This window comes from Paramacrobiotus metropolitanus, unplaced genomic scaffold (genome assembly GCF_019649055.1).
Source record: "Paramacrobiotus metropolitanus isolate TYO unplaced genomic scaffold, Prichtersi_v1.0 Parri_scaffold0000075, whole genome shotgun sequence".
In the NCBI taxonomy this organism is placed as follows: domain Eukaryota; kingdom Metazoa; phylum Tardigrada; class Eutardigrada; order Parachela; family Macrobiotidae; genus Paramacrobiotus; species Paramacrobiotus metropolitanus.
The window spans coordinates 208,463-231,326 of record NW_026570295.1 but is presented as its reverse complement, the minus strand read 5'-3'; the positions used below and the strand labels follow the sequence as shown (position 1 = coordinate 231,326).

Genomic DNA, 22,864 nt, shown 5'->3' with positions numbered 1-22,864 from the left:
ACAGCGGCATTCGGTATCTGGCGACTGGCATCTGCGGTCTAATAAACATTACCTGAGGTTACAGACCGTCTTTCTAATCGATTATTGGGCTTGCCTGTTTTGTGTTGCGCTCCGAGCGCAAGATTCTTGCACCGCGCAAAAGGAAGTGAGAATTCCTCCAAATTAGAATACCATACCATTGTTACCGTACAACTGCAAAAGAAATTCTTTAGGCACTCTGCGTACCCACTGAACGGCATTCTACAATTTTCGTCGCTCCCGCATCCCACCGCAGCCTATCATGTGTGGAGGATTCCATTGACAGAACAGTGTGCACGTTTTGGGCCGCGACGGCCGGTTGAGCTACTGGCGCGTGGTGGACGTGGTGGAGGGTGGGATCCTCGTCGATCTGCTCTGTCTCAACCGTCGACGTGAATTCTACTTAAACGACAACTGTTTCTTGCCGCGCCCTCCGCTGCCAGGAACCTTCCTGGCCAAGCTTTTTGCTGCACAATTGCCAACAACTCCTGTGATGGTCCTGGTGCCGGAAACGCCGTCCGGTCCGTGGATTTGGGTCCCTGGTGAAATGCCTTGTCACGGACGCGGAGTGCGGTATAAGTCTTACGATTCGGCCGTTGTCAGTTGGCAGGATGCTATTACAGGAATATCCTGCACGGATATCCTCCCGATCGAGCGAATCCTCTGCCCCTTGTTTGACTGTTACAACGGTAAGCTGCCTGAGCGGGATAATCTTCAGATGATGGTGGAGAAGGAACTCAAAAGCCGGGAGTCCGTTAACACTGTCAACTATGCTGCGCTACACCCGTGCATGGCTCCCGGGACGTTCACAGCACGCCGTCGGCATCGGCTGGCCCCCCTGAGGAGAGCTCGCTGACCGCACAGGAAGCGACTGCACTAATCAAGCGCTGGAATAACTCCCCGCCGGGGTACCCCTTGATGAATGTTTGTTTGGTGGAGATCGTCGCTGGCCGGTTGGACTGGGTCTGCAGAACTCGGTCTCTTGAACACGCCCTCCAAGCAACCAACATAACACTTTCGGTAAAATATGCTGTCGCGAAATCTGGCTATTTTTTTAAACTGCATATTGTTGTCCGCGTTTTCAGCAATTCCTGAAACGATTTCATGAAGAAGGGATGCAGGCGACTGTAACCACGACATCGGATGATTCCAGCGTACTTTCGATGGAAGTGTGGAGGGAAGTGTTTTCACACTTGGACACGGTGAACCAGACTCGGCTGCGTATGGTTAATGCTACGTGGAACCTGATGATGGATTCGCCCACACTGACGACCAGTATCGTCCTTGAACCCCATCCGCGGTGCAAGCAGTGTCCAGATGCGCCTTACCAGTTTCTCCCGGCTGCGGCACTGTTCAAGTATCTCCGTCCAGGCACTCGCCATGTTGTGCTGGCCGATCGGCAGATGAAGTTGGAAACCGAAGACCTCTTGAAAATAATCGACATGATAAAGTACGTGGCTGAACAGAGAACCGAGATGCGGCTGACCGCGCTGCATCTGGTGGGCGCACAACTGAACCTTTTTATCATCTCTACACCGAACATCTGGAAGCCTATCACGTGCGTACTGCATGAAAGTAACGCTGCGCTTCGGTCACCATATACTCCCGTCCGTGAATACTGCCGTCTGGAGGATTTCATTTAAATCGGCCGCGGCCTGCCGGGTGGAGTGCTCTGTATGGTCGATTGCGAGATGGAATGGCATTGTCCGTTTAATTTTTTTCCCTGGCGACATGGCCCTGCTATGACGGTGAAATTACCCAAGGCGCGTCTGCCGTTGAACGGGAATTTCGGCTGCGCACTGTGGACGGCATTCGAGGCGGCGCTACCGATGCCGTGTGAGGCGCAACTGCGCACGCTTCGGCAGTGGTTTGCAGCCGTGTTTGCTCTAAGCCACGACCACTGGACCAAAGTAGCCGTCGGTAAGGTAAGAGCGGCAGCCGGTTTATTTTTCGGTTTGCATTTGTTTCAAATTTTCATTTTACGCTTTTTTTTCCTTTCTATTTTATGCGCTTTCCATTGGCAGGTATTGTACGCTACGCAGTTCAATGATTTGCGTCCGTTCTCGCATTACCGCGGGAAGAAGTGGTGCCTCGACGGTTTGGAAGGTTTAGAGTTGGGGAAGCTGTCGCGAATTACCTTGCACTTCCTCACGCGGCTGTCCGAGCCGCTCTGGAAAGGCTTGAGCGAGGCGTGATCTGTCGTCGTAGTAATTTTTGGAAGGAATTGTGTGAGCGAGTTTCGGGTCCCATTAACACTTGGATGGTTTTGTACAGAGGGCGGCATGTTAACCATTTATTAACTGCTTTTAGGTGTATCCTCCGCGACCTTTTCACATACGAATATGCTGTAATTTACTGATTATTGGTTACGATATCGAGATAACCGTAAGTCTACGTGCACGTGCAAGAAAATATGTGCATATTAAGCCAATAGATAGCACTTGTGATGATCGTAGTGAAATTTAGCAAACTTTATTTCGAAATTCGAGATACTTTGTATTAGGGCATCACTTCGAGTCGTTCATTTCATCGATACAGCAAATTAAACCATTAATAATGGCGCAGTTAAACTATGTCAGCAGTTATTTATTGCTCAATTAAGAACACATTACTGTATTTACACGATATGCAGTGCCAGACTGCCGTCGAACACGCGCACGCGATCACCGCCCCAGTGAAGAGCGCACCGGCATCGCGATCAGTTTCCGCCGGCAGACACCGCCGCGATATCCGGTCAATACGCTTCTTTACAAGGCATCGAAGGTGCGCTGGAAATTCTCCCCCAGCCGGTCGAATTTCTCCGGGGAGAAGGCCTTCTTAGGATACTTCTCCTTGACCATGTTGTCGTCTTTGTAGCTGCTGGGCGGTCGCATCACCAGGTTGCGCTCCGGCAATTTCACGGCCGGCACGTCGCCTAGTTTTCGCGGATTAAAGATGTTATCCGATGGGGCAAATCCGAAGGCCGCCTCGGGAGGGACGACGCTGATGGCTCGTTTACTGGCATCGGCAGCAGCCGCGGCGGCAGCAGCATCACGGGATAACTGGGTATTGGCTCGGGCCTACACACACGTAAAGGATTGTACGCAAGGGTAACTTTATTATCAAGATAATTACATACATTACACAGAGTATTATGTACAAATTACTATATACTCGTACCAGTAAAACTGATACATGAGAAAACATGGATGCATATCATGCATTTAACTGTCGTTGTTATGGTTTCGGTAGCTCGTTTACGTAGAAATTGCAATAATCGGGGTAAAATGATGGAAAATGAACTTTTTGTTGCTTTGGGCCTCTTAAATTTAAAAAATTTAAAAATATCCGCTGATACTGTAGTTTGAAATATGTAGTACTGTAGTTTAAAAGTGTTTATTTTTTACCGCCTTTGGTGAAAATGCGTAAAGGTCATGAGTGTGTGTTGACTTGAACGAACACTGAGTGCCAAGCATGTTTTAATAATAATTTATTTTAATCCAAAAAAAACATGCGCGTTAGTTTTACCAATTATACTCATTCTCTGATGCAAATCTTATGGCGCATATACGGTACTGTATAATCTGTTGTCAGTCTTGCTCGAGTACTATAACAAAGTAAAACATTCATCAATTTTCTCGTTAAGCAACTAAAGCAACAAACAAATAAAAAATAATATAATAACAAAAACGAGTTTCATGCAAGCAGAAAGTCACAAAACGTAAAAAAACATGTACAACTTGCTAAAAACAGGCTAAAAGCCGGCTTCGGTTCGCTCGCTATCGCCTCGATTTCAAGTCAGTGTTTTCTGCGATTTCTTTAGCCTTGGGCGAAACCTACATATTAGAAAGCAAAGCAAGTGGTCAATTCATTTTTGCAACAACAGATATTTAGGCTAATCTATGCATCTGTACAAAACACTAGTATTGGCGTGGGCAGTACTGACAACTTTGATTTCGTTCCGAAAGTTTTTTGGTTGATTGTTCAATAAGGGCTCTCCGCGGCTGTTTCGTAAATTTTATTGGAAAAAATAAATTTATATGTCATGGGGCGACTCATAGCGCATACCTTGTCATTACAATGAGGGAATGGTTTCCCGAAGGAAGATGCGTTATGACGTACGATATATAATGTAGACGGGCGGGTGTTGTTTACTGAACCGTTCAATATTTCTGACGCATATGAAAACACGGCAGCCTGAGGACAACGGATGCAGACGTACTAGTGCCAAGGTATTGTTAACTGTACTATGTCATCTGACTTTGGGATGGTGCAACTTTGACGCGTCAAAGAAATCACCAAAGCCCAAAGGAATGCGCGCACCAACTTGAAAAGTGGTCCCCGGCTGCCGAGAACATACAGTAACATTGGATGAATGGTTGCACCGCTGCAGAACACTATAGGGCCATACGCGGCTTAAAAAGGTTTCCGCAGATAGACATGTACAAGAAAAATATTGCGATATGTTGGCAACGGCGTCCCCACCCACAGCATTCACATGACTGCAGTCCATATGCGGAAACCGAATTTTGCCCACATCTGTACATAAGTATGCTACGATTCTCACCTCTCCGCCCACCGAATTCCCTGCGGCAGAGTTGGCGGTGGTTGTCTCCTGCCCGGGAAAGATATGAAACTCCTGAAAGAATCCCTGTGTTAAACCATCGTTGTTGTCCGTGAAGCGGGTCTGTAAGAGGCATAATACTCTTGAGTACAATGTCAACAACCCACAGCTCAGTGTACGGATAAGTCACGCCTATTTCAGTGTGTCGGTGTTCTCCAAGCTAAGGATCTGGCTTCGAATTCGTACAAACTGACCATGATTCATTACTAGTTCGAATCAGGCTTAAGTTAATATAGGAGGCGCTACCTGGTTCGTGACAAGGATGTTATCGCCGATCTTCACCGCGTTGGCGGTGTTGTTGGCTTTTTCTTTGTCCTTGAGGAAGCTGGGTGGTGGGCCCTGCATGAGCTGGCGCTGCAGCTGTTCCATCTCGGCCTGCATCTTGTACATATCGTCCATGCCGTCGGCGCCCCCATCCATGCCACCCATACCCCCCATGCCGCCCATATCCATCCCGCCCATCCCTTCCATGCCGCCCATTCCTCCCATCCCGCCCATTCCTCCCATTCCGCCCATACCACCCATTCCACCCATGCCGCCCATACCGCCCATTCCTCCTGGGAACTGGTCGCCGCCCATGTAGCCGCCGCTATTATAGCGAGCCGACGGCTGCATCATGCCGGCTCCACTGAAGCCGTCACTGCGCGGCATGCCTCCATAATTTGCGGGACCTGGAAGAAAGGAAACTATGTAAATCCAGGTGAAGGTCCAGGTATGTTTGATATGTACTGTACTCGTATTACAACTACAGTTTCTACAATTAATGGAGTGCTACGATATTTCGGGTTTGTCCAGTTGAGTCTGATTTTTCTTTTTTTTTATTCTACAGTAAGCTTCGTTCGGCTACAAATAGGCCGATCTAGGGTTGTACCACGGAAGCGAAAGTATGCCAAGCATTTCCGTTTCGGACGATGGCGTTTACGTTATGAGTCATCCAGCGCAGGTGTGATGCTCAGTGCAGTCAGCAAAGAAGAATACCACGTACATTTTTGTCAACACTGAAGGTGTATTATGCTTCACTAGTCATCCTGTATGATGAGCTTTTTTTGGTTACGAGAGATTTTTTTACTTATGAGCTCGTATAAGCTTCGTATTTTACGTTTTTAAATAAGCATTTGCAGTTATTATAAAAAAAAATAAGATCAAAATCATTTTCATACGTGCAGTTTCGGTGCACGCTGGTATTTTTTAACCATTTCCGGCATGAAAATCTTTGGACAAGAATGTCTGCTACAATATGCTGTATCGCAATGAGCGATGCAGCATTCGCTCATTTATATCAGCTAAGAAGGTACGATTTAGGTCACAAGTTTAGCCACCAACCATTACATTAAGTTAAAGACCTTGACCTAGAATTTCCCGGCGCCACACCTGACAATCAAATTTACGCATCTTCTAATTTATCCTCAGTATCATAAATATTTCATTTTTCAACGTACATCAAATAATAACAATCTTTCTAACGAAAATGCGTATCTATCCTTGCAAATCCATAAATTTATCATTTCCCTCTAATCAAAAATTTTTGTTATACTTCGTACACAAAAAAGTTTTATAGTGTTTAACAGTGTATATGCAATAACTATATGTAAAGGTCGATCGATTTTAATATCAACGGCTCGTATTTTGCTTGACTTATTATCCATAATTTTCTTTTACAATTCACCAGTATGTAATGCGGGAACTATAACTACTGTAGCTTCTACCGCTCGCGCCCTGAACGGTGTACACACTGACCTTGAGCGCCCATGCCGAACATCGGATTCCCACCCATCCCGCCCGCATCCATTCCCCCGGACCGGGCAAACGGATTAGCCGGATCCCCGAATCCGCGCGGCATCCCCGGATCCATCCCCGCGCCGAACCCGAACCCGGGCATGCCCATGCCGGGCGCCGCCACCGCCGCCGTCCCGCACATCAACAACACGGTGAAACTGTACATGCTAGTAGCTTGGCTATTATAATAATCTTTTGGTAGGTACCACAACATCAACCGAGATCACTGACTGAGAAGAAAGACGATGCGGCTGGTTAAGCGACCGATGCAGCACATATCCGGTCGTGGCTGATCATCATCATCACGATCAGGCAGTCATAATGCCGCCGATGACTAGAGCAGGTCGTTATAATGCATCCGCACCGTACATACCGGCAAAATCACGATGACACACTGTGAACAATTGTACTTTTTATCACGGTCAGTGCGGTAATTATTTTACCGGCGTCGTTGTTTTTTCGCGCCCGCCGGCGTTGCAAGATAGTTCGAATATATATATATTCACGTGTACAGAAGAAGATTCTGTCGTTTTCTATGCCGAGATGCGCATACGGAAGTGTGATCATGAGAAGTTCGAACCGGTAATTCGTTGTTATTGGCGCTTCAGTATTCCATCGATCAGAATATGCTCGAGCGTTTCTCTGCTTTCTTATTACTTATAACACTTGACGGTCCACATTGCGCTGGGTAAAGAGAATGAGGAGAAAAGTTAATCGATGGTAAAAACAACGTACAAAATGCATTCCTGTCAATCATCGCGCCGGCGCGTAGGAAGGACAAAATAGAGCAATTTTATCATTATGTCAGTATAAACAGATGTCAACAATACTACTAAGATTACGAGCACAACAACACGGCGGCACGGTATCAACTGCACTGAAAGTTAGAACAGGGAAACCATTTGGTCAATAAAGTGGGGATAGTGTTGTCTTCCTGTAGTGAGAGAATGGCGCGGTTTATCTTGTCCAGAAGGTCGTTATTACCTGTGAAAAAAAGAAAAATGTTTACCGCTGACATGTAGTATTTAAAACGCCAAAATAGCCGCATCAGTCCATGAATACCTTGTGTCTGTACTAGCACATGTATTTTCGGTGCACTTTTACATACAGTATATCAATGCCGGTATTATTGGTGTGTATAAAATAACGCGGGTGTACGAATAGAACCACATATAATATTTAGCTATCTATTGAGAACGGCAACATGATAATTATTAAGGCGCTAGTTTTAACATTACATATATACTTACGTCATTCACGCTGAGTAAGCGTTTTATTCAATTATGAGTTATAATTTCCGGCAAATAATAACAAAATTTATCCGTAGCGGATATAAATTTAAAAAACGAAATTTGTTCTTATGAATTTACGGTTCACATTAACGTTTACATTTTTTTGCGTACATTTACGGTAGTTAAGATCAAGGTGAGAATTCGGCAAACAGCTTTTTTGTACCTATACAAGTATTTTCTTCAAGGTACGATTGCTGAAGATCAGATGTGCAGTGCGAGAATCTGCCTGCACGATTAACTGCCACTCTGCCAGTGAATTTTTATACCACTTTGTACATACATACACTATAATGTGCACACCACGCCTGCCATATAAAAAATAAAATTAGAACAGAACAGCACTGACCTTTCTGTACGGCAAAGGATGCGTATGTCTGTTTGAAAATAGTGGGATCTTTGGCGATTTGGTAGTATGAATTGCACACTTCCTGATCAATCAACGGCGTCCGTCCCACAAAGGCATAACCCTGGTTTTTGATGAGATTTATGGCGTCGTCGTACGTCTGCGGTAGGGATGTCGGTGCATTGGCCTGGATGTTGGCCCAGATGGCCATCAGACGGGGATTCTTGGTCATCTGCCCATCAAATTAACAACATCTAGTCACAGTACGATCATACAGGTGGAGAGTCACAAATACGGCATAACAGCCGTACAAAAGATTCCTTCGGGCTCAGAAATCGAACATGAACATTTGTAAATTATTGCAAATTTACATAAGAGTCCAGTTTTTTAACAGTCCTATCGATCTGCGTTATATGCTACTGCGATCGTACAATAAGAACATCCTTTCCGGCCGTTTGACTGATGACCGAATACTTGGTATTGTTGTTCAGTCCGGCCTGGACGTTGTAAAGAATCTGGACATCGGAGCGGAAGATGGGCGTGGTGAAGTCCACTGCGGTTAAGTATTCGGAGACCTGGTCCAGGGCGACGGCGTAAATGTCGTATTGCTGCAAAAAAGGTATTCCCATATCCACCCAAGTAAATACATTCAGTAACTGCTTCACTCTACGTAACGTGAAATTACGCTCTACGTAATTCCGCAATGTAAAAAAATACTATACAAGATAATCCACTTAAATATGGCTGTCTTAGGAAATTAAAAAAAAAACGGCTAGCCATCTCGAGCTAACGATAATACACATTTCAAATTCTGAAGGCTATATGCTTTTGCACAGGAAATAAAAAAGAGAGCTCACGTATTGTGGCTGTTAGTGTTGCTCAAAATTGAGATAGGCCCCCGCCTACCCTAGAAAAGCACGAGAAGAGGCTAAGCTGACGAGATAGAGGACAGCAACCGGCATTCTCTGGCAACAACAACAAGTGATTGGGTCACTCGGATTACTGATTAGCAACAGCCCGCCATCAAATAAACATTTTGAATTCAATACTTACGCTTTCTTCGTACTAGCACAGTCGTACCAACCTTAATTATATACATAATAATTATACTGATTTCATTCGTAGCAGACGCTAAAATAATGAGTTCTTCCAGAAAATATCGTCTGAGCACGAAACATGAATGAATAACGAAAAACCACAGAGCTGATTAAAAACCTCATAGTCGCAGACAGAAAATCTGCAGAATTGGAACGTACAACTTTTCACCTGTCGAACTGATAAGGTATTGATAAAAATTAACAGAATGATTCTGTAATCATTAATTAATAATAACTTTCCTAATTAATAATAACTTTCCTTATGTAAGATACAGAATTATAGATATCATGTATGATGTACGTACTTTCCTTTAGCGCGAAGAGCGACAGCCACTACACTACATCTATCACAAAGACAAATTTACTCCTCTCAATATTTGAGGTATAATCATAAACGAAGAAAAGATATTATTTTAAAATTATACATCGATATTTTTAATTTACTTCGGTAGTTTTAAGGAATCAGCTTTGGCAATTGCAAGCAAGGAGGAGAGAGAACACAATGGGGAATGGCGTGGCCCGGCGTAGTATAGAGTTTGGCGTAACCCGCGATTCGGTATTTGTCGCTGGTTAATGTGTAGGAAACGTTATACGGGACAAACTCGTACACGTCAACCATGCACTTGTATACTGCGCGTGTAAAATGTCCTCTTATTATTCTTTCGCAGCCGTTTATAAAATTTTACATTGTGACATACCTGCTGCTGGAATATGGACACACCGGAGTTGCTGCCGAAGCAAGTTTCCCCGCTAGTCGACACTTGTCCACTGGATGAGCCGAAGGCGCTGTTCGGCGTCGTTCCGATAGTGAACGAGAAATTAGCCCGCTTGGCTATGGCGAACAGCACATCGATATTGAATCCTGTGTAGTATGTCCCACTGGAATTTGTGAAGACGTCCGTAAAGGTTTTCAACTACAGAAAAAAGTTTTGTAACGTACGCAATTTGCAAGGAAAAAGCCAGCTAAGTCCACCAAAAACACGCACAGAATATAATTAAATTAGCGTGTACGCACAAAGTATAATTACTCGTAAATTAGCGTGCACAGAAATTTTTTTAAATGTATTCCGTGTGCCCTGTGGAAGATGTATTTGCGTTGCTGCGCACTTATTGTTAATTTCTTGTAAGGTTCCCGGCTTTTATGCGTTGTACATTGAACCACCGTACAATGGTAAAAACACTGTGATAAATTCACAACAAAAAGCAGCAGATTCAAATAACTGGAATTTATGTATTTGCTAATTATAATTATTCCACGTGTTATGTTGATTTTAGAAAGGTATGTTAACAGCAAATAGGGGCACTGAAAGTTATTAGTGAAAGTAAACCTGCTAGAAAAATTCCTAAATAAATAATCATGTAGCAAAAGTCAGCCATGTTTCGGTGTGCGCATCGGCTAAAAGAACCACCAGCGGCACCACTGCGGTGACGCGGCGAAGCGGAAAGGTTTCCATACCGGCGTTACGAGGACCCGATAAACTGGCGTCACGCACTGTGATACTGTCTGCTGGGCATTGATCTCATCACAAGACAATAAACAGCTTCCCACTGCCAGAACAAATAAATAAAAAAATCTCCGTGACATTATCAACAATTAATAAAGCTCGAAAGAAGAACGGATCCAAAAAATCAGAAAAATTCCACAATACCGTCAATTACTGACTTTTCATAAAATCCAGATAAGACGCAAAAAAACCGGAATATTTTCTTGATACCAAAGCAACAGTGCTTAATGTTATTCCGTAGTATTTAATCCGATGCGAGAGCCAAGCGCGTAATGATTTGATTTTCGATGATAATGAATACAGCTAACTTGGCTCAAATCATAAAGAGAAGATGAGCAGTTCTTCTGTGGGCATATTACTATTTACTGTACAACCGATGCCCATCAGCGTCCGTTGTGCTTTATTGTCGGTGTTATTGTTCCGGTATTCGAGGCAATTTATATTCTTGCTCTGTCATGAGAACGTCAGTCGTTGGCTGTCAGTAATTACGGCTTCTGCGTTCGCCGGTTAGGTCAGATTCAGTGCTACGTTAATATCGTATTTATCGTATTTTTGTGTGGGGCATCTTTAAAATTGTTGGCACCGGCAACGCCCCGGTACTGTCTACGTGTGACTCCATGTCAAAAAATTTCTATGGAGGTGTCAGCTGCGTTTTACGAGTTGCATGACACTAAAGAGAAAACATTATTATACTGTTCTAGAATGATAATCAGCACCTGTTAGAATGTGAATCGTGCGGCGAAGGATACCAATTGTAGCATCGCAGTGCGCCGTTAATTTTTTTCGATCAAGCGCAGAAGGTCAAAAACTGTCTGGTGTAGCCAATGTACCGTATTAAATTACAGAGTATATGTATCCTTTTAGCAGCTTATCGTTTCTGATTTGCATTATGTGCTTGTGTTGTGCTCGCCGGAGTAAAGAGACATCATGAACAGATCAACATAAACATGTTCTGACAGTTATAAAGAACGGAACACCCATAAGTGCCGACGAATGGACTCAAATTCAAATAAAACGAGCAATAAACGACAATTTGGTCGGCGTACGATGTGCTCTTCCGATAATGCCGGTCGCATCATTTTTGCTCCGCTTGCTCGATACAGCAAAATGAATCTATTAGCATCAATCAACCGCTCGCAAATATATAGACGCCCACGTTTTCTGTCATTTAGCAATTTCACCAACCGACCACAACAGAGGAAGCGGTTTATTTTGTTCATAAATCATCGGCGCCGTCTGAGTTGAACGCACTGAATTTAGGTATATTAATTTTCATACTATATTTCAGGTTGTCTCGAAAGCTACGGCAAGGTGAAGGGCGTATTTTTTTATTGAAAATTTCATATCACTGCGATCCGACCTTGATATCGCTTACGGGAATATTTCGACATTACACAACTATTCACAAGCCGGGTAACGCCGGGTAACTTTGCCGGTTAATGGATATGTGCCTGCCTACAATGAAGGACGCAAATTAGACGCAGTAATGAAATTCTGCGGCAATATTTACTGCCTGATGAGCTGACCCATCCAGTAATTGACCCGGATAAGTAGACTTATGCTGCCATAAGCAGTTTTGTTTGAATTTGGTTTAGAGTGCGGCCAGTGCCACCGCCTTTCGTCACCTTCAGGCTTTGGAAACGAATTCTAACACCACCTTAACGGAACTCCGTAGTAGCTTAAAATTTAAAATTACGCGCATGTATAAAGAGGTGAGTAAAACGGAGTGTCGTAATTAACTATGGTAAGAGAGCGAGGATAGCCAAAGGTGGCGTAAAAAATAATGTACAAAATGTGGTGCGAATAGCTAAAACGTGATGAAAGGTGGTGACAATAGCAAAGGTCAAGACTTTTAGTTTTTTGACGAGCCCGTGGCGGCATCCACTCTGAGTCCACTGATATTACCGCTACTGTCGCCCATTTCGTTCAAGAGACCTTCCGACCAGCCAACCAAGCTACTGAACGGTTGAATGCCATCAAGGAGCTTCAGCTTTGGGTCTCGAAGGACCGACGGGAACTCCAGTGAGGGTACATACTGCAGACATGGATCTTGTCATCTCGCTGGTTTTTTAGTTTATGACTTTCATACAGCCAAACCGATCTTCGATATGTTTACGTAACGTGCTATATTTATTGTTTATTGACTTTATCGGCTCACGATGATGGGTGAAACTTCAAGCTGCATCGTTTCTATTTTGGTGTAGCAGAAGAAGGAAGCGTTGAGACGCGTCATGCGAGCGAGTAATCCGAGCACTGAAAATCACCATCCCGGAACTCTGTCTGCGCTGCAGTGACGATAGACAACGTATAACGAGCCGTTTAACACAATCGAGCCTTGAATCTCAATGTCCCGCGGTCACCAATGAAAAGTTCGCAAAGGTCACTGCTGCTCCGCTAGTTGGTGGCGCACGGTGCGCGTCCAATCTCGTTGCGTATTTGCAGACATAGCGCGCGGCTGCCTCGTCAAGAGTAAACGACAACTGGTTGCGTGAGGACTTTTGCAAATCCTGTGCATATCCTGTGTATATCTTTTGCAAATCCTGTGGACTTTTGCAAATCGTTTACTGAATTACTTTTAACTTGAATGCTTTCCAGGTTCAACGGGTTTGAAACTGACAGCAAACTACAAGTATTACAAACAAAGTCGGACTTGTACTGTGGGAATACTGTACTGAAATTTATCCAAATTCAGCAAATTAAAATGAATAAAAGTGTTCAGTATGTGCAGCAGGCTAGCAGCGCACCAGTAAGAAGCGCCATGTGTCGTAATATCATCCAGTCCAGCTGAACTGCTGCAAAAATCAAGAGGTACGGCAGCGAAATGTGAACGCTTCAGGAATGACCATTAAGAATGCACCTCAAATAAGACAGGATCATCATCGTCTTAAAGACTCAGCACGGATTAAAGTGTCCTCGGAGTAATGTAGTTCCTTCTCTAGTTGTCGTCTGTGCTCGATCATTTATGCAAGTGACGTTTTTCGCTAGTCATCTCTTTTATTGACATACCGTAATTATGTCGGCACATTTTATTCCGTTTGAGTCTTTGAACGCTGCCTATAAGGAGCTACTGCCCCAGTATCCGGAATTTATCCCGAAAATAGAGCGTTTGCGCTGACGTGGATGTCAATGAACTGGTTCTTGATAACGGACCGGGTATCATAACTTACGAATCAGTCTGTACTCTGTAGTCTGCCCACATTCGTTACCGCATGATTGTGCACCCACAATAGCAGTAAAGCAGCTAAACCGTACACACATTGCACTGTATCACGCCAATGTTCGTCGTCTGCATCACCATATTATACACGTACTCGTACTGTATTCAAATACTGTGTTTACAGTGAAAGATACTGAGCCCTCTTCAATTATAATAATATTATTACGATTATCTACTGTCCGGTACCTCCGAGCAACAGAGACGGTGGCCATTGCTCCAGATGCGCATCCATCCACGTAAACCTGCAGTATACTTATCAAGCACCACTTCTGCGCGACATTCTAATTGTGTCCAACCGGCATTCGTCACGCTGGGCACCGTGTTCAAGCGCCTCTTCCGACTGGTCATAATTCGCAGGGGCTACGGAACGCGTGCGGATCTACATTGTCATTTGGTGTGTGTAATTACAGTGATTGTCATAACTCATAAGTGATGGTCACGGCTAACAGACTCAGCGATTAAATGGCGCTAACTGTCGACATATAGTAGTGTGTGTACGCTGCAACAACGACCAGATAAACAATAACAATAACTCAAGTATTCTAAAACAACACCCCATCGGACGTCCAATGCACACAGCCTTCACACACCAGCAGCTGTTTAATAACACTCGGCCGCTGTTGACATAGACCGGTAAACATAACAATATCCTTTTGTCCGCGGCCGCTTTGGCGCTAATCGGTATTGTCCAGTGTTGCTACCTTATGTCGTGGTACGTGTTATGCTAAATATGACTGAGCGGTTTTTGAATTTGAATTTGGACGGTCTGATCGGAATAACGCGCCATAGGAGCGGATTATCGGGTGTGTGCCGAGTGTACGGCTAGTGTGTGTGTGTGGCAATGTGGGGAATGACCGGGGTTGGTGTGGTGGCGGTATTGTCCAGCGTGATACTCTGTGGATGTTTGGTCGATGGTCAAACTACACAATGTTCCATTCCGAACTACCGGGTGATGGCCATTCCGGTAAGCAGTACGATTATTTACTTTCCTTCGACAAAACTGGAACGTTTTAGTGTACTTCAACATTTCGCTTTAGTATACCTATAGTGTGTACCTTATTTGGATATAGTAATCCATAACTGCGATAAATGAGAAAGAGAATTGACGGATTTTAATTAAATCTGTGCAGTCATAAACAAGTATTAGTATCAAGTAAGATACAAGTGTTGCGGGCAGCCAATTTAAATCCTACGTATAATAAAGGATCCGATTTAAATCCTATCCAGATCCTGAGCTCTGTTGTCCTTGATTTTATTGCCTGATCTTCTACGGTTTCCGTTTAGTATGTGTTTGCACTTATAAGATGCAAATGCATTTAAAACCGAAATGCACGTAAGTTTAATGTTACGAGTATTTTTAATTTATTGGTAATGTTCAACACTGTACAAATAATGCTTTTGAACATACCCAGCATAAATGCTCCACAAAGTAAGTAATCTAACATCCACAAAAGAAACATTACATTACGAATTTAACAAACAGAAATTTAACAAACAACGAGTATTTTAATACCGGTAAATCCAGTACTAGAGAAATGCACCTGGTGCGCACTCGTAGACCCAGTAATGTTATAGTGCACTGTATATTGTACTGAAATTATTTGTACTCATATGCAAAGGAATTGTGGGCGTTTTGTTAGCTTCCCGGATTCACCAACGTGTACACAAATGCCACGGGAACGTATTACACTGGATTTGTCATAGATCTCCTGTATGCCATGGCGCGGGTAGCCAACTTCACTTTCACTATATCCCTGGGCAATCCCAGTGATTTTGGTCGGACCACAGGACAGGCCAGCAGCGGAGGCTGCTTTGGCGGTGGTATTGGCTCCCTCCAGTCTGGTGTAAGTCAGCCGTATTCGTTGTATACATAAAATAATGACAAATTATAATTTTTCGCAACCCAAAGGAGTTCACTCGTGTTTGATCACTTCATCATGCACTAGATGTACGGACCGGTATTGCAATTGCGATTACATTTTTCAAACCTAAATGGTTAACGATTTGTGTATTAAAGTTTGGTAGGGTTGCTTTCTTACCAGAGTGGATTTTTAAAGATGAAAATTCTTACATTTGAAGGTGTCGGAATAATCGCAAAGCAATATATACTGTAGCGGCTCGATCAAGTGGCACCACAGAGTTTGTGTACGGGAAATCAGCACACACGCAGCGTGTGCATGCCCATGCGTTAACATGCACGATCAGTGCACACATTGCAGGTGCTGATTTCCCCGTACACAAACTCTGTGGTGCCACTTGATCGAGCCGCTACAGTATATGCAGGATGCTGCCTACGTACAGTTACTGCATAAAACATCCATTTTAATAATTTGTAAATCATCAAATCTTCCAGACAAGCAGATTAAAATCATTAGAATTAGTGTGTTTGTTGTAGTAATTAATAACTTGCAATCTACATAATTGCAATGCAATACAGGGCTTCGACATCCTGGCTGCGGCAATGGACTACGTATACGGCTACAACACCGCCGTGGATTTCACCGCGCCCATCTTCCGCTCGGACGTACAGTTTATCTACAACACCTACACCGGCTTGGCCAACTCGTATTACATGGTGATAGGCAATACAGCTGGACGCGATCTTTTAGAGGTAATTCACGCGGTTAGTTCTACAAACATGCCGTGTTCCAGGGATGACCTCTTGGTTATATCTGTAGAATTCCAAGGATCCCACACTAATGGCCATCTGGGCCAATATACAGAAATGGCTACCGACATCCCTGCCCAACACGTACGAAGAGGTACGTACGGCCACTTAATTATGCAGTTTGAAATAACTGCGGAAAAATATAAAGACTGCCAATTAACGAAGAAATGTCCGCATATGAAACAGGCCATCGCTCTGGTGAAGATGGGCGGCTGGGCGCTCTTCGGTCGGACACCGCTGATCGATCAGGCCGTGTGTGATTCCTACGGACAGATCGCCAAGGATCCCAAAGTGTACAAACGGACCTATGCGTCATTTGCTGTACAGAAAAGTACGTTCAGTTTTTTTGTTAATAGATACTGGCAATGGTTACTTTCATGCACAAAACATTTTACCAAGAAGCTCGTTTTCTTTGTTGCAGATTCAAATATCCTTTCTAAATTAAACCTGGCCATTCTGCAGTTGCAAGGTGATAATACCATCGATAATCTTTTGTATAAATGGTTTCCCTGCTCCAATTTTGCTTGCTCGTAAATCATAATCATTAATACAGTAGATCGACTTAAGCACTTAATGCCTTTGTACAAACTACAAACGCGCGATTTTGTCAGTCTTGTGAAGTTGTGATGCATCTTTGGTTATAATGAAAATTCGTCGAAAAATGCACTTAGTTGTTTGTGCAATCACTGCAATGATCCTAAAAAACGTACCCTAATAAATAAACATGTAATTACTGCGTGTATTAAAAACTAGACGAAAACCAATATACGAGTATAGATACGCAGATTCAATATATTATGTACTAACACAAGAGTAGACATTTACATTATTTACATTCAGCAATGCAGGATGCTGGACAAAGATTGCTTCTGACGAAGAAGTATTGAATCTGTTGTACAATAAAACTGAATAAGTAAATGTTAATAAATAACCATTCAATCTGTAAAATAATATCATTACAAGCTAAAGCTGCAAGACGCCTTTAGGAATTCCGTTGTTTGTCCTTCTATTTTAACCTAAAGCAGTAGCTTTTTGCTCGCCGCTGTTGTTATTATTATCTGACGAATGCACATATGACAACTGTCTGGTTTCATGGTTTCGGTGAAATTCGCAAATCAGTTTGCGGAAAAGACTGATTAGTCTATTGATGCCGGTAATTTGCGCATAGAATCACTGAGGCTCAATCACAAGTTCTTCATTTCAAATATTTCCGATACAATTCTTTTTAAAAACGGCGCGCACTTGTTTGTGGCCTTCTAATATGGCAAAACACCTTATAAAATTAAAAATACATCCGTTACCGGTGACAGACAAAACCCTCGTACACTTCCACCGGAGCTAAACTCAGACAAAAAATTCCATCACAAAGGACTAAATTATTGGCAAACTAAATTACAAAAAATGCCGAACTACTGCGATTCCCAGTGTGATGTAATGTCAGGTAAAAAGATCAAAAATATAAACTAGAAAAAGCCACCTGTACACGCCAATAAAGTCCACGCACCACGGTGGTCATCATCCTCACTTCCCGTTGCGGGCTTTCCACTGAGTCACCTGCTGGTGCAGCAGACCCAAGCGGCTGAAATTAATGGAAACCCTACCATAATCGGAGGAGACCTCATGCCGATTCTCCGCCGCGGCCTTCAAATAGCTCGCCGGCTGATAATCCCCCGAAAGCGAAAAGAGAAAGTGCAAGGCCTGGCCAGGCTGCAGGATATCAATTGCACGCACCAGCTGGTCTCTCGTTGTGTTATGATACATGCCGCTGCGACGCCACTTCACCTTTATGTCCATCAAACCCAGTTCGGAAACCTTGGCTGGCAACCACCACTGTCCTCTGTCGGTTCGCGCAAATACCAGATCATCCGACTTAAACCCGGAAACGTGGCCACGCGCCGCAACGGTCGACGATCCAGTGCGGCGTTCCGTGGGAAAGGCCAGTGCCGCCGTCGGCTTGAGGCTGGCGTTCTGGTGCATAAAGATGCTACCAATTTCGGCCCCGTTGAGGAGACCACTCTGTCAAATAACAGCATATTTTGTAGTACTTCACTCAAGCATCACATGGGAATCGCACGTTTACGCATGCAAGAGACAGAATGAAATCTGCTCACCTGGCCGGGACCGTCAGCCAGCTGCTGCGGAGTCAGCAGTGGAAACCGCACCAGGAACAAGACGTCACCCAGCATCTCACGCCGATTGGCGGCGGACGAATTCACACCAGTACGGGCACAGGCCGCCACCGCCCATCTACAACACACCAACATGCTGAGTATCTACTATCTTCGTGATCATCATCGCACTAATCCTGGAGAAGCAAAATCCTTATCCAGGATTAGCAAAATCAGGTTATGGAAATCAGGTCAATTTCCATAACCTGATTTTTTAAAACAACTTTTTGAGAATATTTTAACATAAATTAAACAAGTTTTTCTTTTAATTTTCTGAGGTTTTGCCTTTTTTCGTATCATGTTCGGCTTCAGTATGTCCGATATTTTCTGTTGGTGTTTTCTTATGTATGTCCTTTTAGCCTAGCGGGAGTTTCACATCACTATCAGTACGGGCTGCATGGTGATGAGTTGACGACTGAGCCCTCGTGTTTAATAAGAACAGCGTACCGTTCAACCGCCAAATACACCGCATTCTCCTTGGCCGTGAGAGTGCTGTAACCAACTGTAACCAATCAAACATCAGAATACTTCGCAATTGATTGAATGCAGCTAGTGAAATTTTGACATTCGGCGCACAACTTCAGTTCGATTCTGGCTCGGTGTCGGATTACCCGTCCGCCCTGTGGGCCTTATTACTAAACGAGGAATATAACAGCTTTGCGCCCCATCGTATAAAATCCCAATATACTTCTACTCTTTATAGTTTACGATTAAATAGAGAAACTTGTACGTACTGTAGAACACCTTATAAAATACATCCGTTACCGGTGATGACAAAACCGTCGTACGCTTGCACCGGAGTTAAAGCAAACAGACAAAAAACTCCAAAACGGGCCAAAACTGGCAAAATTAATCACAAAAAATTACAAACTGTTGCGATTCCCAGTGTGATGCAAAGTCACGTACAAAGATCAAGAGTATAAACTAGAAAAAACACCTCCACCGGCCAATAAAGTTCACGCAGCCCCATAGTCACCACCCTCATTGCCGATTCTTGGCTTTCCAATGCGTCACCTGCTGGTGTAGAAGACCCAAACGGCTGAAATCAATGGAAACTCTACCACGATCCCAGGAGACCGTATGCAGATCACCCACCACGGCCGTTACATAGCTCGCAGGCTGATATTCGTCAGCACGGAGAAAGTGCAAGGCCTGGCCAGGCTGCAGGATATCGACCGCACGCACCACCTGGTCTGTCGTTGCCATATGACGCATGCCGCTGCGAGACCACTCCAACTCCAGCTGCATTCCATCCGATACGGTAACCTTGGCTGGCAACCACCATTGTCCTCGGTCGGTTCGCGCAAATACCAGTTCATCACGCTTAAACCCGGACACGTGGCCGCGCGCCGCAACGCTCGATGACCCAGTGCGCCGCTCAGTAGGAAAGACCAGTGCCGCCGTCGGCTTGAGGCTGGCGTTATGATGCATGAAAATGCTGCTGATTTCCGCCCCGCTGAGGAGGCCACTCTGTGAATGCACAACTGCCTTTGCAATACTCCACAACCATCACACGTCAATCACACTAGTATTTCTATACGTGCAAGAGACAGAATGCCGTCTGCTCACCTGGCCAGGACCATCAGCCAGCTGCTGCGGAGACAGCAGTGGGAACCGCACCAGGAACAAGGCGTCACCCAGCATCTGACGCCGATTGGCGGCGGACGAATCCAGACCATTACGCGCACAGGCCGCCGCTGCCCATCTTCATACAACACACAAAATTCTTTGTACCCAGCAATGGCCAGCATCATAATTACCATCCAGCCAAAGAACCCAAATGCTTTACATAATTAATAAACCAGGTTATAGAAAATTTTTTGAGAGTATTGTATCTGAACATGGATTACGTAAACCAATTATTCTTTTAACTGCCTTATGGTTTGCAGAATTTCGTACCGTTCAACCGCCAAATATACCGCATTCTCCCTCGCCGTGAGTGTGTTGCGCTGCAAAATCATGCGCAGTGTTGCCGGGATGATGGTCGTGAACGGATCAGATCGCAGCACCGCCTCACTCTTCGCATCCACCAAATCCAGGCATTTCTGCACGACACTGTCAGCCTTCCACTGGATGGCCTGCAGTCAGCAATCAAGCAGTATGTGCTGCGTAAAATCCCGTAATATTGCGGCGCACAATTACAACACACCTGTTCCAGGATAGTCAGGCAGTTGTTCACACCAAGCTGGTTGGCGATGAAGTCGGAGCAGATCTTCATCAGCCGGGGCACATCGTACTTGCCAGCCGCACACAGCGTCGCAAAAACATTGCCCACGTCCAAGTTATCTACGGTATCCGTGTACACGAAGCTGTAACACACAAGCAAAACAAGTCGTAATACAAGCTAACGAGTTTTCTGATTGAGATGAAACGCAAGAAAGAGCGCAAAAAGCATTGATTACTGTGCTCGTCATTTCTCAGCCACGTACCTGAGGAGATTGGCGAACGCTTCTGGATGAATATCGGGAATGTCAAGATGAATTTTTTCAGGCAGGCTTCCGTAGAACATGGTGCGGAATACGGAACTGCGAGCCGCCATGACGAGCCTGCAAGAATGAAGAATCCCATACCATCATTCCGTTAAGGCAGAAAACGCGACTCGTTTATCGTGAACTCTCTCAATGTGGGCCTACTTGTGCGCGGAGAAGTTCTGAGTTGGGCCAAACTGGCGTCCCACTTTGAAGTGGACATCATTCAGCTCCCCAGCCAACATCATCTGCTTCATGTAGTCCCCTAACTTCCATTCAGAATCGGGCCCATCGCAAACGATCGAGAAAATCGCGTTGGTGGACATGATCGGTTGTATGTCTAGTGATGTTCAGAAACTGAAGAAATGAATTATGACAGAGAGTTGTAGATTAATATTATGCCGTAGGTATTCATAAATTTCAAATGGCAGTCAGTGATCAACCAAAATATCTGTAAGTGAACTCCGAAGTTCTGACTTGAGAGTTGCGAAGTTCAAAAGTGGACCACTGGCTAAGAAGTGGTCTGCGCTTCACCCCTCTATTAGAGATCACGCATTTGAATGGCGAACTGCAACCAATAAAAACAAATAAGAAGTCTGCAGTTGGTTGTATAAATTATTGAAATCTGCGCACGACTTAGTTGAATAACTTCAATTCAAGCTCGGTGTCAGATCGCCCGCCTGACGTGACGTCTGAGCTAATCGAGGAATAACAACTGTGTGCCTTTAATCGTACAAAATCCGAAGCATACAATGGTATAGGTCAATTGCATTTGGGTAACCGATGCGCGTCGGGTAACGGAGAAACGGGTAAAAATCTGTCCATGACTCAGCGAAAAAAATATCGTCCAATCGTAAGGCGAGTACGCTTCCGTGCAAGAAAGAAATTGAACAACGGAAAAACTGAAGTGGAACTGAAAAATCTGTTTTTGATGCTTTAATGCGGTAAAACGTCAAAAAAGTTGATTCTGAGTTTAGAAGTGTCAATCTGGGTCGCTGGATGCACTTTTGGTTCAAAAAACAAAAATTTTGTTGATCTGGGCAGGAGAGTTACGAGTTACTCGTAGTTTGGGTAACGGTTGCGCTTCGACGTCGAAGCGCAACGGTTACGCGGACGGGTAAGCTGAAAACCCATCCCAGAATTCTGGTTTACCAATCAAATCGTTTACCTGCTTACGCGCCGTGACGTCATGTTTTTTTACCCGACTGCCGCTTGCGCGTCGCGTAATGCTTACACAGAGCAATTGACCTATGCCAATGTAGGACTAAAATTTAATGGTCGCATAGCCCCATACCCAGCATTCTGTACGCAAGCGGTGCAGTGCACTTGTACGAAACGGATATTTTGAACTCAGTGGTACAGTGCACTGCGCTGCATTCGTACTGAATGTGGAGATGTTGGGTATGCGACCATTTCGTCCTAAGCTGTAATGTTCTTGTGAAAATTAATAATGACCTCGTTCATCACATATTACACAACCATTAACAAAAACTTCCTCTTTCGAAAACAAAATCTTCCAACAGATTTAGAAAAACAAATCTACCAAAAAGAAACCGAAAGTGTCAATTCCAACCTCAGCAACAAAACTTTAACAACGTCACAAGTGCCACCCGCTACTGCAAACTTTTAAGTTCCATTCCAGTTTCCGCCGTACAGTTTCAGCATCCTCTCATTCTCACGATAAGCAGTAGTGTTGCCTGCGTGGTAAT

The 22,864-nt window shown here is 44.3% G+C and overlaps 4 protein-coding genes and 1 long non-coding RNA gene across 8 annotated transcripts; 2 read left to right on the top strand and 3 right to left on the bottom strand.

Annotated features, from left to right (window-relative positions):
* Positions 1 to 42: 42 nt before the first annotated feature.
* On the top strand, positions 43 to 6,908 carry LOC129595169 (uncharacterized). Its single transcript, XR_008691279.1, has 6 exons — positions 43 to 145; positions 213 to 1,038; positions 1,104 to 1,943; positions 2,043 to 2,403; positions 2,651 to 3,107; positions 6,321 to 6,908. It is a non-coding gene; the product is annotated as an uncharacterized LOC129595169 (long non-coding RNA).
* On the bottom strand, positions 2,481 to 6,808 carry LOC129595168 (rRNA 2'-O-methyltransferase fibrillarin-like). Of its 2 annotated transcripts, none has more exons than XM_055492086.1 (4): positions 6,359 to 6,808; positions 4,868 to 5,292; positions 4,565 to 4,636; positions 2,481 to 3,077 (listed from the first exon to the last, which is right to left on the bottom strand). In XM_055492086.1, exons 1-4 carry the CDS (start codon positions 6,609 to 6,611, stop codon positions 2,766 to 2,768), a joined length of 1,062 nt encoding a protein of 353 aa, XP_055348061.1. In that variant the 5' UTR covers positions 6,612 to 6,808; the 3' UTR covers positions 2,481 to 2,765. The 2 variants fall into 2 exon arrangements, with proteins under 2 accessions (XP_055348061.1, XP_055348060.1); XM_055492085.1 differs by having other exon boundaries at positions 2,486 to 3,077; positions 4,565 to 4,684; positions 6,359 to 6,803.
* Positions 6,909 to 7,035: 127 nt separating the features above from the next.
* Positions 7,036 to 11,028, bottom strand: LOC129595237 (glutamine-binding periplasmic protein-like). The gene is made up of 5 exons (XM_055492173.1): positions 10,586 to 11,028; positions 9,828 to 10,043; positions 8,464 to 8,640; positions 8,036 to 8,264; positions 7,036 to 7,381 (listed from the first exon to the last, which is right to left on the bottom strand). The coding sequence occupies exons 1-5, from the start codon at positions 10,712 to 10,714 to the stop codon at positions 7,266 to 7,268; spliced, it is 867 nt and encodes a 288-aa protein (XP_055348148.1). The 5' UTR covers positions 10,715 to 11,028; the 3' UTR covers positions 7,036 to 7,265.
* Positions 11,029 to 14,401: 3,373 nt separating this feature from the next.
* LOC129595257 (uncharacterized) lies at positions 14,402 to 17,219 on the top strand. The gene is made up of 6 exons (XM_055492195.1): positions 14,402 to 14,815; positions 15,492 to 15,695; positions 16,289 to 16,462; positions 16,530 to 16,613; positions 16,706 to 16,850; positions 16,941 to 17,219. The coding sequence occupies exons 1-6, from the start codon at positions 14,693 to 14,695 to the stop codon at positions 17,051 to 17,053; spliced, it is 843 nt and encodes a 280-aa protein (XP_055348170.1). The 5' UTR covers positions 14,402 to 14,692; the 3' UTR covers positions 17,054 to 17,219.
* Positions 17,220 to 19,386: 2,167 nt separating this feature from the next.
* Positions 19,387 to 22,770, bottom strand: LOC129595196 (BTB/POZ domain-containing protein 6-like). Of its 3 annotated transcripts, none has more exons than XM_055492125.1 (7): positions 22,729 to 22,770; positions 21,321 to 21,495; positions 21,117 to 21,233; positions 20,837 to 20,996; positions 20,587 to 20,765; positions 20,257 to 20,392; positions 19,387 to 20,157 (listed from the first exon to the last, which is right to left on the bottom strand). In XM_055492125.1, exons 2-7 carry the CDS (start codon positions 21,479 to 21,481, stop codon positions 19,669 to 19,671), a joined length of 1,242 nt encoding a protein of 413 aa, XP_055348100.1. In that variant the 5' UTR covers positions 21,482 to 21,495; positions 22,729 to 22,770; the 3' UTR covers positions 19,387 to 19,668. The 3 variants fall into 3 exon arrangements, with proteins under 3 accessions (XP_055348100.1, XP_055348098.1, XP_055348097.1); XM_055492123.1 differs by lacking the exon at positions 22,729 to 22,770 and adding an exon at positions 21,633 to 21,866; XM_055492122.1 differs by lacking the exon at positions 22,729 to 22,770 and having other exon boundaries at positions 21,321 to 21,866.
* Between the last annotated feature and the right edge of the window lie 94 nt (positions 22,771 to 22,864).